At 44.4% G+C, this 14,779-nt stretch overlaps 1 protein-coding gene across 2 annotated transcripts in view; it reads right to left on the bottom strand.

Moving 5' to 3' along the window:
- Nucleotides 1-14,779, bottom strand: part of IGF1R (insulin like growth factor 1 receptor) — a 149,846-nt gene that overhangs the window by 113,137 nt on the left and 21,930 nt on the right. For both annotated transcript variants that reach the window (XM_052671965.1, XM_052671966.1), the window contains exon 2: nucleotides 13,101-13,646. In XM_052671965.1, coding sequence (XP_052527925.1) covers nucleotides 13,101-13,646 — 546 coding nt within the window. The remainder of the gene's footprint in view (nucleotides 1-13,100; nucleotides 13,647-14,779) is intronic.

Here is a 14,779-nt window from a genome sequence, read left to right as displayed (position 1 = left end):
TACTTTCCTGCAAAGCAGGCATGGGACAGAAAGAGAAAGCGAGCCCACCTGAAGGTGTGAGACCATTCAAAACAGCTGCCCATGCACAGAACAGTACGCAGAGCAGACACAGGCAATGCATCACCCACAACACAGGTAAGAGACTTGCAAAATTCAATATGTGAAGCTAAATTCTGATTAGACTGATCTAAAAGATGTGATAGAATTAAAAATTCAAAGGTACTGAGAGCACTAAAAAAAAAAAAAAAGCATCCTGGGAATTTTATGAAATAGAGACCAATAGCAATAAATTTCCTTATTTCTTTTACCAGTGACATTCACCGCAATTCTAAAGCTGAAGCAAAGTAGATTTCTGAATACAGGAAACATGAAAGAGCAAAGAAGCTGACACATTTCCAATCATTACCAGCAGCATTTAGCATGTAAATGAACACACAAAACGTCTACAAGTGTTTGTTTTTTAGCTGCTGGGAACAAAAAGTTATTTAGTATTTCTGCTCTTTACTCAGAGGGAAGATGCAGGAATACATAGCTTAAGGACCATTGCTTGGCATCATTCTGAAACATTTGATACGTGCTGAATGTGTTAGAAGAAGGGGCCTTCTCCTGCAGAAAGCCATCTATCAGAGCAGAAAAACCACGGCAAGGCAAGGCGTTCATCATTTACATCTGTTGACATTTTTATGACACCAACCATCTAAAAATTGAATATTTGATAGATACAGAAAGATAAAACCTCTATGAAGAAAAACAGAAGTGGCTTCTTTTAGAAGCTTCAAAATTAGCCACTCGTGCTTATGCACTTTTGCTTTAGATTTTATTAAGATTTATTAAGATTTTGCTTCAGATTAGTATTCATTTCTCCCTTCCCAGATCCCAGCTTTCCCAACGAGGCACAACAGAACAGGTTTCGAGTTCTCCCCCATGGCACAGTGTGGCTGTAAGGGCAGCCAGCACTGAGCACAGCCAGCTGTTAGCTCCCATCCCCGCAAAGCCCACGGTCCTCATCTCCAAAATGCCTTCGCAGCACTGACTGATCTATACTTTAACAAGACATGTTAGAGAGTCATTAAACCATTATTTATTGGTTGATTTTTGGAATCAAGCAAAGCATGCCCTTAGGCTGTAACCAGCAAGAGATTTTTCACTCGGAATTAAATTACTGGTTACTTTTCCACACTCCTTGTTGGGGTTAAAAAAGAAAAAAAGCCTGGGGTTCCACATAGCCTTTCTCCTGCCATAGAACAATCAAAGCTCCATGGCCGTTTTCCCACTCAAACAATAAAAGCAATAAACACTCTTCAGGCATTCCCAAAACTCACAGATTAACAAAAGAGGCTGATGGGTGTGGGGGGTAAAATGAGGACTGACAACAACCAGCCCTGGGGAACACAGGGCTGGGGAGATTCCACCACCCCATGTACTTCCCCGTGACCCACGCGGGGTGAAATCGCCCCCAAACCCATCAGATGAGAGAACACTGATGCAGAACAGGGTCTGCACCAACCTGAAGCTCTCTCTGAATGCAGACCCACCCCCGGCTCCAACAGGAGCTGAGTGGGACTCAGTTCCACAATCCACTTTTTCCTCCTGCATTTGCTGTAAGTTGGAGTCCGTGCTTCTGGACTTCACCAAGGCAGCTGGCCCAGATGAACCCCAGCTGAGACAACTGGGAGATAGGTTACTTTCTAAGGTGCCCGATTTTACTCAAGGTGACACTGGTAAAATCAAGTCTAATTGGACAAGCTGGGAATTACTATTATAGATGAAAAAGGTCCCTTTTGGTTGGCCTACCTAAACCACTCAATTTAGAATCTGTGAGATGTATAAACTGTGTAAAAGCCTGGGCATAAAAAGCCACGTCAAGGGCATTGTCTGGCCTTCCAGTAAATTATGTTAATGAACCAAAAAAGTTTGGTTGTTTTTCACATCATGAGTCAATATTTACAGTTGGAAAAATCCTCTGGCCTAGATTTTCCAATACATCTGCCTGTTTCAGACACCTTACATTGGAGTTGTCAGCTCTGAAAGCTGTGGACCGCAGCATTTCCTAAAAATACCAGAAAAAAGATAAATAAGTCAGGACACCATACTGAAAAACACTGAAATACTCCAGTTTCACTTCATCCACCCAAAGCACAGCCCAAACAGGCAGCAGTCCAGAGGTAACCTTTCCCAGACTACTTGCACTCTTCTGTTCACTGGCACTGCTCTATTAGCATCTCCAAAGGCCTTTGACACCAGTGCTGAGAGGTTAGCATTCCCCCTGGTCTGACCAGAAGCAACAAATCTGCCAGAGAAACTCCCTGAAAACTCATCCAATGCTACAGGACTCCAGGGTTTTGAAGCATCATTCGGCTTTGGAGAGTTTCTACGCTTCCAATTCACAAAACCCAGTGCTGAAGACAAATTAAACAGCCTTCTATAACACGTTATAAAACAGACCATCTGGCCCAGTGACTCACAAGTATTTTCCTATATTACTACCATTTTCTCACCTCTTTTTACACAATAAGTAGTGAGAAAGCAGACTAAGATGTCAACAGAGGTCCTCCAAAGGACATGCACACAGACCCAACCCTCAGGAATACTCTGGTCACCTGGAGACAGGAATGCTACAGACAAAAGATTCATTTTGAACCCAGATAATGATTTAACTGGAAGTCACTTGAAACAATTCCCTTACAGAGTTTAGGCAGCTTGTCCCAGGAGCCACAGAGTAGGAGAAACAAGTTTGTAACCACCAACTTCCATCCATGCCTTGCTTTCAGACTGGCTTGCTAAACCAGTGCTTGGTCCCTGCTTAACTGGTTCATTGCTCGCCTCTGGGTGCCCCATCAGCTCCCATAGCAGCACAGACCAAACACTGTGTTTTAGTTATTCCTGACAAGCTCATCTTACACAACTACACACAGAAGTTCAAGCATTCATTACTGCAGTACATTAAAAAGGTAAAACCACACCTGCCTCACAAGAATGGAAAAAACAAGTATACAAAAAGCACTTGAGACAAGAAGAAAATTAAAAACAAGTTCAATTCCCACATCTAATTTTACTTAAGAAGTATGTTACCATAATCACATCTGTGACTCTTCCTCTGTTGGTTACTGCAACTGCTAGACTTGCAATTCCTACATCCTTGAAAGCTACTGTTTGCTGCCTTTCTACTAGGAGGACGATGAGATCCACCTCCTGTATTTGCTCTTCCAAGGGGTACAGACCAAGGTCCCAACCCAGACCCCCACGTGCCATGGCCACAGATGACCTCACACTGCCGGGACGCTGGCCTCCCCCTGCAACCACATTACACCCATCGCTGGGAACCAAAACAAACACATTCAATCTTAGCGGTTAGAACAGCGGAACCCAGCAAACTGACCCAGAAAGCAGAACGATCAAAGACCTTGTGGCTTCTAAACTAATGCATGAACATAATCCTTTGACTCTTAACTTCCCTGCAATTGCTTTTATCGTGCACAAGACACACCCATTTACCCACACAAAACAAAACAAGCCCAGCACAAACCCTACAAATTTAATCAAGGAAAGAAGAAAGAGCATGAGATGTTTATTTCTATTTTTAAATACTCAGGAGGTGCCCCAGTGCTCCTTCCGCAGACAGATACCGAGGGAGGTGCTGCAGAGCAGCAAGATCTGGTGCACGATCTGGCACTAGCTGGCACCTCTGACAGCAAAACATCAGAGCAGCCACTCAGAAAGGCTTTTGAAACAATTGCTGCCTCTAAGCCAGGACAGAGGGCAGCTCAGAGTGTCGCTCCAGAAAAGAGGCACATAATATATACATATATATTCAAGCACACCAAGCCGCTCACATCTGAGCGGCACTACAGTTTGTTGAGAACAAGACTGTCTCCTTCTTCTTCCCACAGTTCTCTTCTGCCTCAAGCAAAGTTGGTTGCCGCTCTGGTTGCTCTCTCCCTCATCCAAATGGTTTGCACAGCAGATCTGCTGAAACATCAAGTTTTAACCAAGCCCTAATCCTGCTGACTTTTCTCACAAAACTGCTGGAAAGGAATTCCTGCTGGCAGCTGCAGTGCCTCTGCTCATTAGTTTACCAAGCAGCAGCAGAATGCAACAGACAGGCAGATCACGTCAGTGCTGCTCCGGAAAGAGGCAACAAGCACCAGCAGGAAGGCTCCCAGCTCCTCACAGCATATGCAAGGAGGACAGGCCAGGCAGAGATCTTCCAAAGAACACAGGAACATGGCCTGTAAGAACCCCAGCAAGTTACTGCCATAGTCACTGCCGCTGCCCAGAACACAAACAGGAAGGCTTGTTTCATTTCAATCTCTTCTAGTAAGATTTGGGGGGTGGGGATGATTCGTTAAGAAAATCAAAATGAAAAACCCTACTGCGTTAAGGCATTGTGTTTAATGAAGCAAGACAGAGAGCTGTACGCACCAATGTTAGTCTCCCCTGGATACTGGAATAATGACTGGGACAACAGGGCAAAACAGAAGCCCACCGCATGCTGACAATCCTCATCACAACAGCACTCCGGTGTTCCAGTCAGATGATGCAGATCTCTTAGCACAAACAGAGAAGTAAAGAGCTTCACTTCTTGCCACACGATTTCACTGAATAAACATAGTACAGATTTGTCTTGTCAGACATGCTAAAAGTGTTCTGCGCAGATGCTGCTGGGATGCTGGATAGAGCACCCACATGCTTCCCAGCGAGACGAGTGCACCACTGTGTGTGTAGTACTGAGAACTTCAAACTCTGAAGTTTTACTGTATTTCTTCTTAATAAAAGGTGGCTTGTCTGGGAGGATAAAGTACTGAATGCTGGGCTCACCATCACCACTCCACCCCCAGGCTCTCCAATGGCAGAAGTTGGTGCAGACCAGTGCATTACCACAATCTCAGGTGTGCACTGCGCTCTGTATGATCAGCCTGTTCTGATGGCCAGACGGTCTCCCCCAAGCACTGCAGGTGAAGCACTTTTGCCTACATGTGCTCCTTCAGAGAATTCCCCAGCAAACAGAAAAACATTCACAACTCTGAACTGGTTCAGCCAGAAGTCGCAGCTCCTCCTCTCCACACTTCAGGGCCAGAGGTGGGCCCCGCTCCTTGGAGGTTATTGCTGATCTCTTTGAGGAAAAGATAAAGCCAACCGATGGGAAATGCCACCCCAAGAGACAGAGCTGCATCTCTCACTGGCCAACCCACAGTGTGCTGGAGAGGAGGGGCTGCGGAACAGACAGTGAGCACAGGGCAAGGCCAGGCAGGAGATGCTGAGCAGCAGTACCACGACCACAGCCAGCAGGGCTGGGCTCCGCTTTGGTGCAGGGCTGTTGCTGTTGGTTGGTTGGCATATTTTCCCCCCTCCCACCAAAGGCAGTTTCTCTGGCTGAGCTCGTGCAGCACGAGGCTTCCTGGTACTGCGCATCTGAGGACCACAAAGGCCTCAGAATTAACACCATACTTGTCTCTTGTCCAGGGAGAATTCTTTACAGCCATGTGCCAGCACTGTAATTGTCAGCACGAAGCATCCTCCTACCTTCATAATGCCACAGAAGCCATTTTCACCAAACAACAAGAACATTCTTTCCCTTTCTTTGTTTTTTTCCTCTGGTTACCTTTCTACCCCTTCGCCACACCCACATCATGACCTCTCTGAACCGTGCTTACAAGCTGGGTCCGGTGCTCAGTGATACATAACTTCCATTTTAGCGAAACAATCCATCTGCTCCATGTGACTCAGAGCCCACTCTAAGAATGCAATACTGTTTAGGCCAACCGTTGCACCGCACAAAGTGTTTTGTTCACATGCATTCCTTTGGGATGACAGAGCCTATCCACGGCTGTAACGGTTGGGGCCTGTGGTTTTTTTCCCTCATCCGCTGAATGCTGCAGTGACTAAGCTGACAAAAATTCCTGGCCAATTATAAACCCACTTAAAGGGACAGGCAACCCCCTTGCAGCCTTCCCTCGCCATCCCATATGGGAAGTTTCTATACATAGAAAAACATCTCCTCCTCCCAAGGCTGCATTGATATAAAAGACTTTCACTGCGCGCTCAACACTTCCAGCATACTTCCTAAGTGGCATCATGTCACAGAACCAGGGCCGTTATCACCCAGCAGCCCATATACTGCTCACATCAAGCAAAAAGATGAAAAGAGGAAAAGCAGAGCCTTCAACTGCGTTACACTAACAACAAGTTGGAGAAACCATTGATGGAAGGACACCGAGTACACAGGAAGCGGCGAGCATCAATAGTCACAGAGTGCTGTTTATTAAGAGGGGAACAGCTAAGCGCCTATAAAGCAAATATGTCACAACAAGCACCGAACACATGGCAAGGTCGTGCTGACGGACAGGCTGTAGGCTGCACCCACCTAAGTGCACCAGCTGAACTTCAGCTAACAGCCAGCAGAAGAACTTGCATCCCAAGCCCCTCTGACCACACACATCAGCAACCAAACATCCTGGCAGCAGCATGCCAACCAGTGATCCTCACCCATCCAGTTTGTTCTCACTCATGGTGTCAAGGGTCACACACACACATTTAATGATTAGCCAGGGCACACAGAGCAGAGCTGTGGGCAGGTAGCCACAGGTTCATCTCGCCTACGGAGATACAGTCCACAAGAAAAAATGAGAACACCCTGAGCTCACAGGCTTTTAGCCTCACCCGTGCAGACTGCAGGCACCTCAGGATCTGACCACGTTACGGTGGAGAAGTCATTGGCTACAGCATTTTCAGTGCTGAGCTGACACACATACACATTCCGTTGCCAACGCTGAGAATTTCACTGCGGATGGAAAGGAAGGGACTCAAGAACTGAACAAGGCCCAGCTCACCCCAGAAGTGGAGGGCGTAGAGGAGCAGATAAAAAAAAATAACCAAAGTGATCCTACAGTCTGAATTAACATACTATTATTCAAGCATCCTATTACAAGTTCGTTCTCAGAGCCATAAACTGACTTGAGAGGAAAATCACACCATTAGTGGGAAGGAAGCCTAAACAAAGACTGCTTCATCACTGTTACACACTGAGAAACTTGTTTGCCACATGAAAACAATTCATGAAAACACTTCAGGACAATTAGTTCCCACATTCATGCTATTTGGAGGAGGAAAAACGGCGCATATCATTCAAAATGTTAGGGGGCACAACTGACCCAGGGTTGAACTCAGATTTACCTTTATTTCATACAAAAATTAGGTTGGTGAGTTCAGTGACTTTGCTCACATGGCCACATCCATATCTCCTTCAGCCCACTCCAGCCAGATTTCACTGCAGATCAGCCATCAGCGCAGATACAGCTCTGTGCAGTCAGTGAGGATGAACAGCCGGGTGGGGGACAGACCTGTTCAGGGCCCCCTCCCACAAAGGACAGGGCTCACCTTCACTCACATCCACACAGTCACTGTCACAACAGGAATCCCCAGCAACTACTCAGCCAACGGCCGACTTGCACAAGTACCAGGCACAGACACAGAATGCAGAAAATGCTGAGCCAGAGCAAGTCTGCCTTGTCTCTGCAGCATTAGCAAAATCACAGCTTTCTTCTGGTTTTACAATTGACATTTCCCTGACATTTTGCTAGCTATTCCCAGTTGTTTCGAAAATTTATCATAAAACTTAAGTCTTACATTGCATGTAATTAACTACACAACTGCCTATTCTACTACCAAACATTTGCCTAACATCTATCAACCGTGCCAGGAAACCTATGCTGTGCATGGTAACCAAAGCTGAGGTTCAAGTTTAGACACATATTTAACTTCACAGATCTAGAATGGCACCACAGCAAAAGAAGGCGAAATAATTAAAGAAAAAAAGTAATTCTTCAAACCTTACATTGTCCTCAGTCTGTGCAGCGATAGAAGTTAGCTGCTATTTGCAGAAGCATTGCATGCAAAACCAAAAGCAGAAAAACTGTGTGCACACATGTATGCAAGCACAAGAAGAAAGCACAAGGTTCAAGATCCTAAGAAAAGTTCATTTTACCTTACAAATTCAAGGTATTTCTCTTGACTTTATAACTTACAATTTTTGCATCGACTTTGAAGTGTTTTTAAATAAAAAAGCCACTGGCAAAGTCTCGTTGCTGCACACAATTCATTGTATCAAGCCTTTAATAATGAAAAACAAAACTCAAAAAACTGAAGGCCTCCCCAAAATGCCATATAGTTGTGTCAACACAAATCACAAATAGTAAACAGCAGCACTTGGTTTTCAGTGCCTGGCGCTGGCTGCAGGACTTGAGATGCTCCTCCCAGGTTATGGCAACCTGCAACAACAGAACCTTGCTACAGCACAAAGGGAAACAGCAAACGCACGTTTACATTTTAGCCCTTTTCTCAGAATATGAACTGCTGCTCCTGTAATTAACTGCAGATTGGCCTGCACTACTCTGTGGCCGCTCCAGCTTCCTAATTAAATATGCTCTCACAGCCATAATACAAGTTCCAGGAACCCTTTGGCTGAAGAGCAGGCTGCTCAGGAGGGAACTGAAAGTCAGGGAAAACTTCATTCAGCACCAAAACACTAACCAAAAAATTTTAACAGGCTCCAGATTTTTCTAACTTGGTGACACCGCGTCTTTTCCAATATTTTTGTCCACCCTTCTGTTTATTCCTCACATCAGATGTTTATTTGCTGCAGTTTGCATACCAACCAAATGGACAAACAACCTGTCAACGTCTAAATACGTCCAGGTTTGTATCAAGCCTTTTCTGCTTTTCTTAAACCCAGCAGAAGCTGGATCAGTGCTACGCACACAAGTTCCACTTAATGTTGTATCATGCCACATCTGCCTGCTAGAAGAGAAAAACTTGAAACGCACGTCATCTTCTGCTGACACAGAAAATTTCTACTATATTTCAGGATTCAAACAAGCAAACAAACAAAAAAAAACAACTCTGAATAAAGAAGCAAACAGCAGTGCATGCATGTAATTGAAAACAAAATACAGGCAGTGTGATCCAGCACCTCCAACTCCCAGCTTGTCTCCTTGCTGTCTTTTGCCCCCTTCCCTCCCATGTGCATAGTTCACATACATCCAACATTTCCAAAGGAAGGGAAGCGAGAAAGAGAGGGAAAACCAAAGAGGAGGAAGGGAAAACAAATCCCAGCACATGGTTTTCGCCACTACTCTGCTGAATCAACAGGGAGCAGAGCCCCAGATGGCGCGCGCTGGTAAGCACTGCACGAGTCAATGGAGCTATGTCAAACGATACCACTCAGCTGCATTATCTGCTGAGCTCCGTGTAAACAAACAGGAGCAGATTCCGAATATTTGTGAGAACACATCATGTTACTGTCTCCATATGTTTAAACATTTCAGTGGAAGATACATATGGACCACGCTTCCCACTCACTGTCATTCTTTCCCTCCTGTTCACCATTCCCCACATAGACCGCATCTTTTCAGGCCACTGTCAAAGCAATTCAGAGAGGAATAAGGATACATTTTCATTGAAAACATTTTGTGCTCAGTTGCCATCTGCTTCTTTATCAGCCTCTAAATCCTCACATGCCTTTTCTGTGGTCTTTGGTTTCACACACTTGGAAGGCTGAAGATTTCTTCTGTTGTATATTGGAGCAGTCTACACGAGCTATTGTTTTTCACATCAAATTCACCTCTTAAAACACACGCTTGAAGTCCCAACTCTCTAGAAAAAGAATTCAAACCCATATTAATTTTTTTAACGTAATTCTAAAGGTCTCTCATACACTTCAGACAATCGCTTTCATGGCTTTTACAGCTGATACCTGATGGCGGATGCAGAGCTGATAAATGATTAAGACGCAGAGACCAAAAACCCTAAAAACCCTACAGATCTACATACTCGCATCACCGCTGGCTTTGCTATTGCTCCCCACAAACACCGTGCATGCTTTGCTTCACATGGCCTCTGCAAGCACAAGTTCTGTAGGAAGCATTAGCTGGACTCGTTCAAAAAACTGAACACAGATTATGGTAGACAAGGGATCCGAAACTTCAAGGCAAGCTTTCAAGGCTGCAATTCACAATTGGTTTATGCAAAGGCCCAGCGACTAAGGCAGCAAACCTCAAAATTTGGCCATCAGCAAAAGAATATAGAATACAATGGGAGTTCTCTTTACAGCAGGTCAATGGACAGGCCAAGCGAACGTGCCACCGACTGCACTTTCAAGGGGCACAGCAGGAACATCTTTCTGGTTCTCACATCAACCGCTGAGTAAGATGCAAGCAGCCTTCCACAAGCATTCCCAGCAGTCACAACTTGTAAGAAAAAAAGCCAAAGAGATTCTTACTTATGTGCCTGAGCACTACATTTTTACCTCCTCCATCTCTGCCTGTGCCTCAAAGCCCAACCATTGATGTAAACAGCTTCAGTACTTTACTAACTCAGAAGAGGTTTCTATGTGGATCTGCAACAGAAATGAATGAAGTATGGTGGGCATTTGGTCCACGAAAAGCAAACTAGGTGCTGGTCACAGGGATCACAGCATGCCAAACACAGCACAGCCAGCAAAGCAAGGCTGCTGCCCTGGGGCACCCCCAGGTAAAGGGATGTGCACTGCACAGACACCAGGGAACACAGCTGGCAGAGATGCTGCTGGCACTTCATGATGAACCTTAAAAAAAAACTTAAAAGAGTTACAGCTTTGTAGCTCATTCTATTACAGAGACGTCAATGGATTACTGCGAGTCAAACACAGCATATCCTTCCCTCTCTCCTCCCTCGACATTGTTCCTGCACAAGTTACATTGAAGGAAGCACAGCATTTTTCCTTTGTTTGTGAGCAAGAAAGAGAAGGAAGAAAACAACTTCTACTCAATGGCAACGCTAAACATGAAGGCAGGCTACTTTAAAGTACTCAGTGTTCCCACACAACGTTTTACCCACCAACCTGATATCTTTCAGCGTAAAACCTACACAAGGACAAAAGAGATTTCATGTACCCTCCTCCACAGATCCAGAACAAAGAAAAATAAAAAGGCATAAATGAACCCTGAGTGATAGACAGCATTTTCAGTTCAACGTTACTGTGACGCACAGGGAGAATGTCAGGGTTAAATAAAATACTACAATGAGAAAATATCCCTGGAAAATAGCATAGGTCCCATGTCTGCACAGGAAGGAAAACACAGATAACAACACACAGTCACTTCAAGTCCTTGCCTCTATTCTTTTTCATGCCCTTGCAGTTTTGTACAGCAGAATCCTCTCCAGACCAGGAGTTCATTGCCAACACATTCACGCAATGCAGCACAACAGACTAAAAGCTTCCTTTTGAACAACTGGGCATTTACACCTCCCTCGCTTATCTCCATAAGGGGACTGACTTCTGGATTGTGGTTTGGCTTTTTTAATTTTATTTTTAAGACTAACAGCTGGCAAATGGAAAGCCTTCCCCTCCCAAAGTAGCTTATCAGGACTAGGAGATTAAATAGGTCCAATTTCTTCACTATTTATTTAATAGAACTTGGTAGCTTTTGTTATGCTCTGCATGTTAAGATACCCTGAAGTTTAGAGCCTAAAACTACACTGTTTTTGCAGCATAATGCTCTTCATGAGCCTTTTAAGGCTATATTTCAATACTTGCTTTCTTCCTCATGATCTCCCACAAAAGGAAGATGAAAGCATACAGGGAAAGAACTACATTACTTACATTCCTTCCTTAAAAGTGCTGTCATCACAGTTTAACTATGACCTCATCTTATTTAAACAGATCTCTTCTCATGTGCATTTGGGATCCAAATTATATTAACATTCCCCTAGAAGTCAACAAGCTTTCCTCTGTACATTGTTTTTGTCTATTCCAAATAGCTACAGCACACAGCAGGAAAAGTATTCCATTAAACATACTCTAGTTACATCCATTCAAACCACTAAGGGCAAAGGAGGTTGCAAAGGAATCACCTATGACACTGCAGAGAACAGAGTTGCACTCTTGTGGAGGACATAAATTTGGCTGCTGAAGCCAAACGACTCATAGCAGCACATGGGAACAAAGCAGAGCAGCTCACTTCCCTCACCTCAGACAAGCCACATCTCTGCAGTTAAGTGCGAGGGGTTTTCTCGTTTCAATGCAAACTTCATTTCCTGTACAAGTTACTAATAAAAATCACAGTCCTATCCGTGACTTCTGAGATATTTTTGCCATATGCTCACTGGAAGGGCCCGGCAAGGTGCTCCATTTCAGTCCCATCTGAACATGAGGGCTCTGCCCACCTAAAAACAAGCAAAAAACCACCTTCCCCAGACAAAGGTAGGCTGAACAGCCGAGGTTATGTTTCCCAGCATTCGAGCAGCTTTACTCAGGACAGTGCATGGAATTTAGGAATCGTTCCTCCCAGCGATGACCGCTTGTAATTAAGACCTGCTGATACTCCGGGGCTCAGCTTTCCTGAAGTTACAGGATGAACTCAAAGAGCCTGTCATGCAATCGTGTTATCTGAGTAAACTATGTATTTGTTTACTCTATTTTTAAAAAGTGAGAAGAGATCAGCTTGTGCTTTTGCTACTGATTGCTATCGGAAAACCAAAAACCCCATCGTGCCAGATAACAAGAAAACAGGCAAGGATCATTTCACTGAGAGCCACGATAGCCATCAAATCTTTAACACTACAGATTGTACTACAAAAAATGATTCTAGTAAAAATGTTTACATACAGAATTTATTATAACAGAAATTCCTCAAGGTGCGTGCCAGGGGAAACAGCACGGCAATGAGAGGCACACACAGACACACATGAACCGTCACTTCAGCAGGAAGAAGATGGTACCTGAAAGCCATCTCCTGCCTAAACCACTCACAGACAGAAGTGGTTCCAGCTTTGCTACATCGCTCTAATTCTACACTGAAACACTCGGCACTTCTTAATGAGGAAGTAGCCCAGAAAGTTTGTGAGCTTTCGTGGCTGGTTTGGTTTTGTTGCCATTTTAATCGAGTGCGATGATCCTCTGCTTGTTGATAGGAATTCATCTGTCTAGTAACTGGATAACATGTCATGTGGGCCTACATACCAGAATAAAAGCTTAGGTCGTTAAAGAGCTTAAAATACAACCACAAAATTAAACCTTTACTTCAGAAAGAGATAACAAAAAGCACAAGCTGCTCAGTGCTTACTTTTCTGGCAGTGGTTGGTGGTCCAGCAGCGGTAGTTGTACTCGTTGTTAATAGAGGTCTTCTCGCACAGCGGCTTCTCCTCCATCGTTCCTGGACACAAGTCCCCACACTCCTTCGGCGGTTTATTTCCAACAATGTAGTTATTAGAGACTGCATCTAGGATGAGAGACCAGTCCACTGTGGAGAGGTAACACAGGTCAGAGTTTTTCTCAATCCGTATGGCACCGCGGGTTATGTTCCTCAAATTGTGAAGCCCGATCTCCTTCAGATTTGTCATTTCAAAGATAACCAAGGCATAGTTGTAGAAGAGGTTCCTCCCACGAATAACTGTGAGGTTGGGGAAGAGATCGCTGAGGCTTTCCAAGCCCGCCACACGGAACAGCAGCAAGTAGTCAGTTATGACAGTCAGCTTCGGGAAGCGGAAGTTGCGGTAATCCTCTGCTTTAGAGATGAGCAGAATCTGAAGGAAACCCTCCACTACCGTGCAGTTCTCCAGACGTTTCAGCTCATGGATATCATTGCGAATGTCGACGTTCGGCCCACAAACTGGAAACGTGGAAGAAAAAAGGAAAGTTAGCAATAAAGCCTTTTTAAGACTTTTAAAGTTGTAATGCACGTAGGCTATTCCCGCGGCCATACACTCGCTGAGTGGTTTTTTTGTTTTGTTTTGTTTCAACTTAATAATCAGGCTGCAATGTTAAAACAGGAAACGAGTGCTTGGTGTACATCTATCCTGAATATTTGCATCATTTAACTCATCACTACAAGCACTATCAGCACCAGCACAGCGCTATGAGCCATATCCTTCAGCAGACAAGCAAGCCTTGCTTTATTACTGCTGTGGAAAAGAGCGCTGCAACAGATTGAGGAATACAAACTGAGTGCATCTGCATGCCCTGCTGCAAGTTAAAATCACTATATACATGGGATCTGAGCAGGGGTTCAGCCGCACAACTCCCAAGAAGTAACACAGACAGCAACCCACTGGTCAGTGCATACTGAATTTACTTCCTCCTTCCTCCCCAGCCTTCATGATACATGGGCATAAAGGCAAACATTTTATTTAAAAAAAAAAAAATTACAACTGCTCAAATCATCTTCTCTTCCAGCGTCACAAGGTAAACTAGTCTGAATTCTCAATGCCAGCCCTGCCATAGACCAGCACCACTGCCAGGACCAGAGAAAGTGCTCAGCACAGCCTGCACTGCAACTGGGAGGAAGGAAAGCACTTGGGCCTATATCTAAAGCGTGGCGTTCCCATGTTCCTGTGAATCCAGTTGCACTGATTTTTGGCATCAAGACAAAAAAGTTCCTCTAAGAAACAGGATAAGTTTGTTTACAAGAACACACAGCATCACAGAGAGAAATTTCCCTTGAAAACATGAGATTGAACTCAATGCACTCTAGAAAACAATGGCCAAGAGGATTTTTCCCTAATACGTCTATGTATTAGATCCTTCCATCTAATACATGCACCACAATAAGAATTTTAAAGGCAGTGGAAGAAAAGCAATAATAATGCAGTAATTAGACAAAATACACTTTGAAGTAAGACAAAGAACGATGGCGTGCAGAGCTGTTGTTCTTGGACTCCCTCTGACTTTGTCTTCCATGGAAAACATGGAAATAAAGATTCCCCAGAACAGATAATGACTTGCTTTTAAGCAAACAAAGTCAAA

Source organism: Tympanuchus pallidicinctus, unplaced genomic scaffold (assembly GCF_026119805.1).
Source record: "Tympanuchus pallidicinctus isolate F22 unplaced genomic scaffold, pur_lepc_1.0 scaffold12, whole genome shotgun sequence".
Classification (NCBI taxonomy): domain Eukaryota; kingdom Metazoa; phylum Chordata; class Aves; order Galliformes; family Phasianidae; genus Tympanuchus; species Tympanuchus pallidicinctus.
Note: the sequence above shows the minus strand (reverse complement) of the source record. Positions and strands in the feature narration are given on the sequence as shown.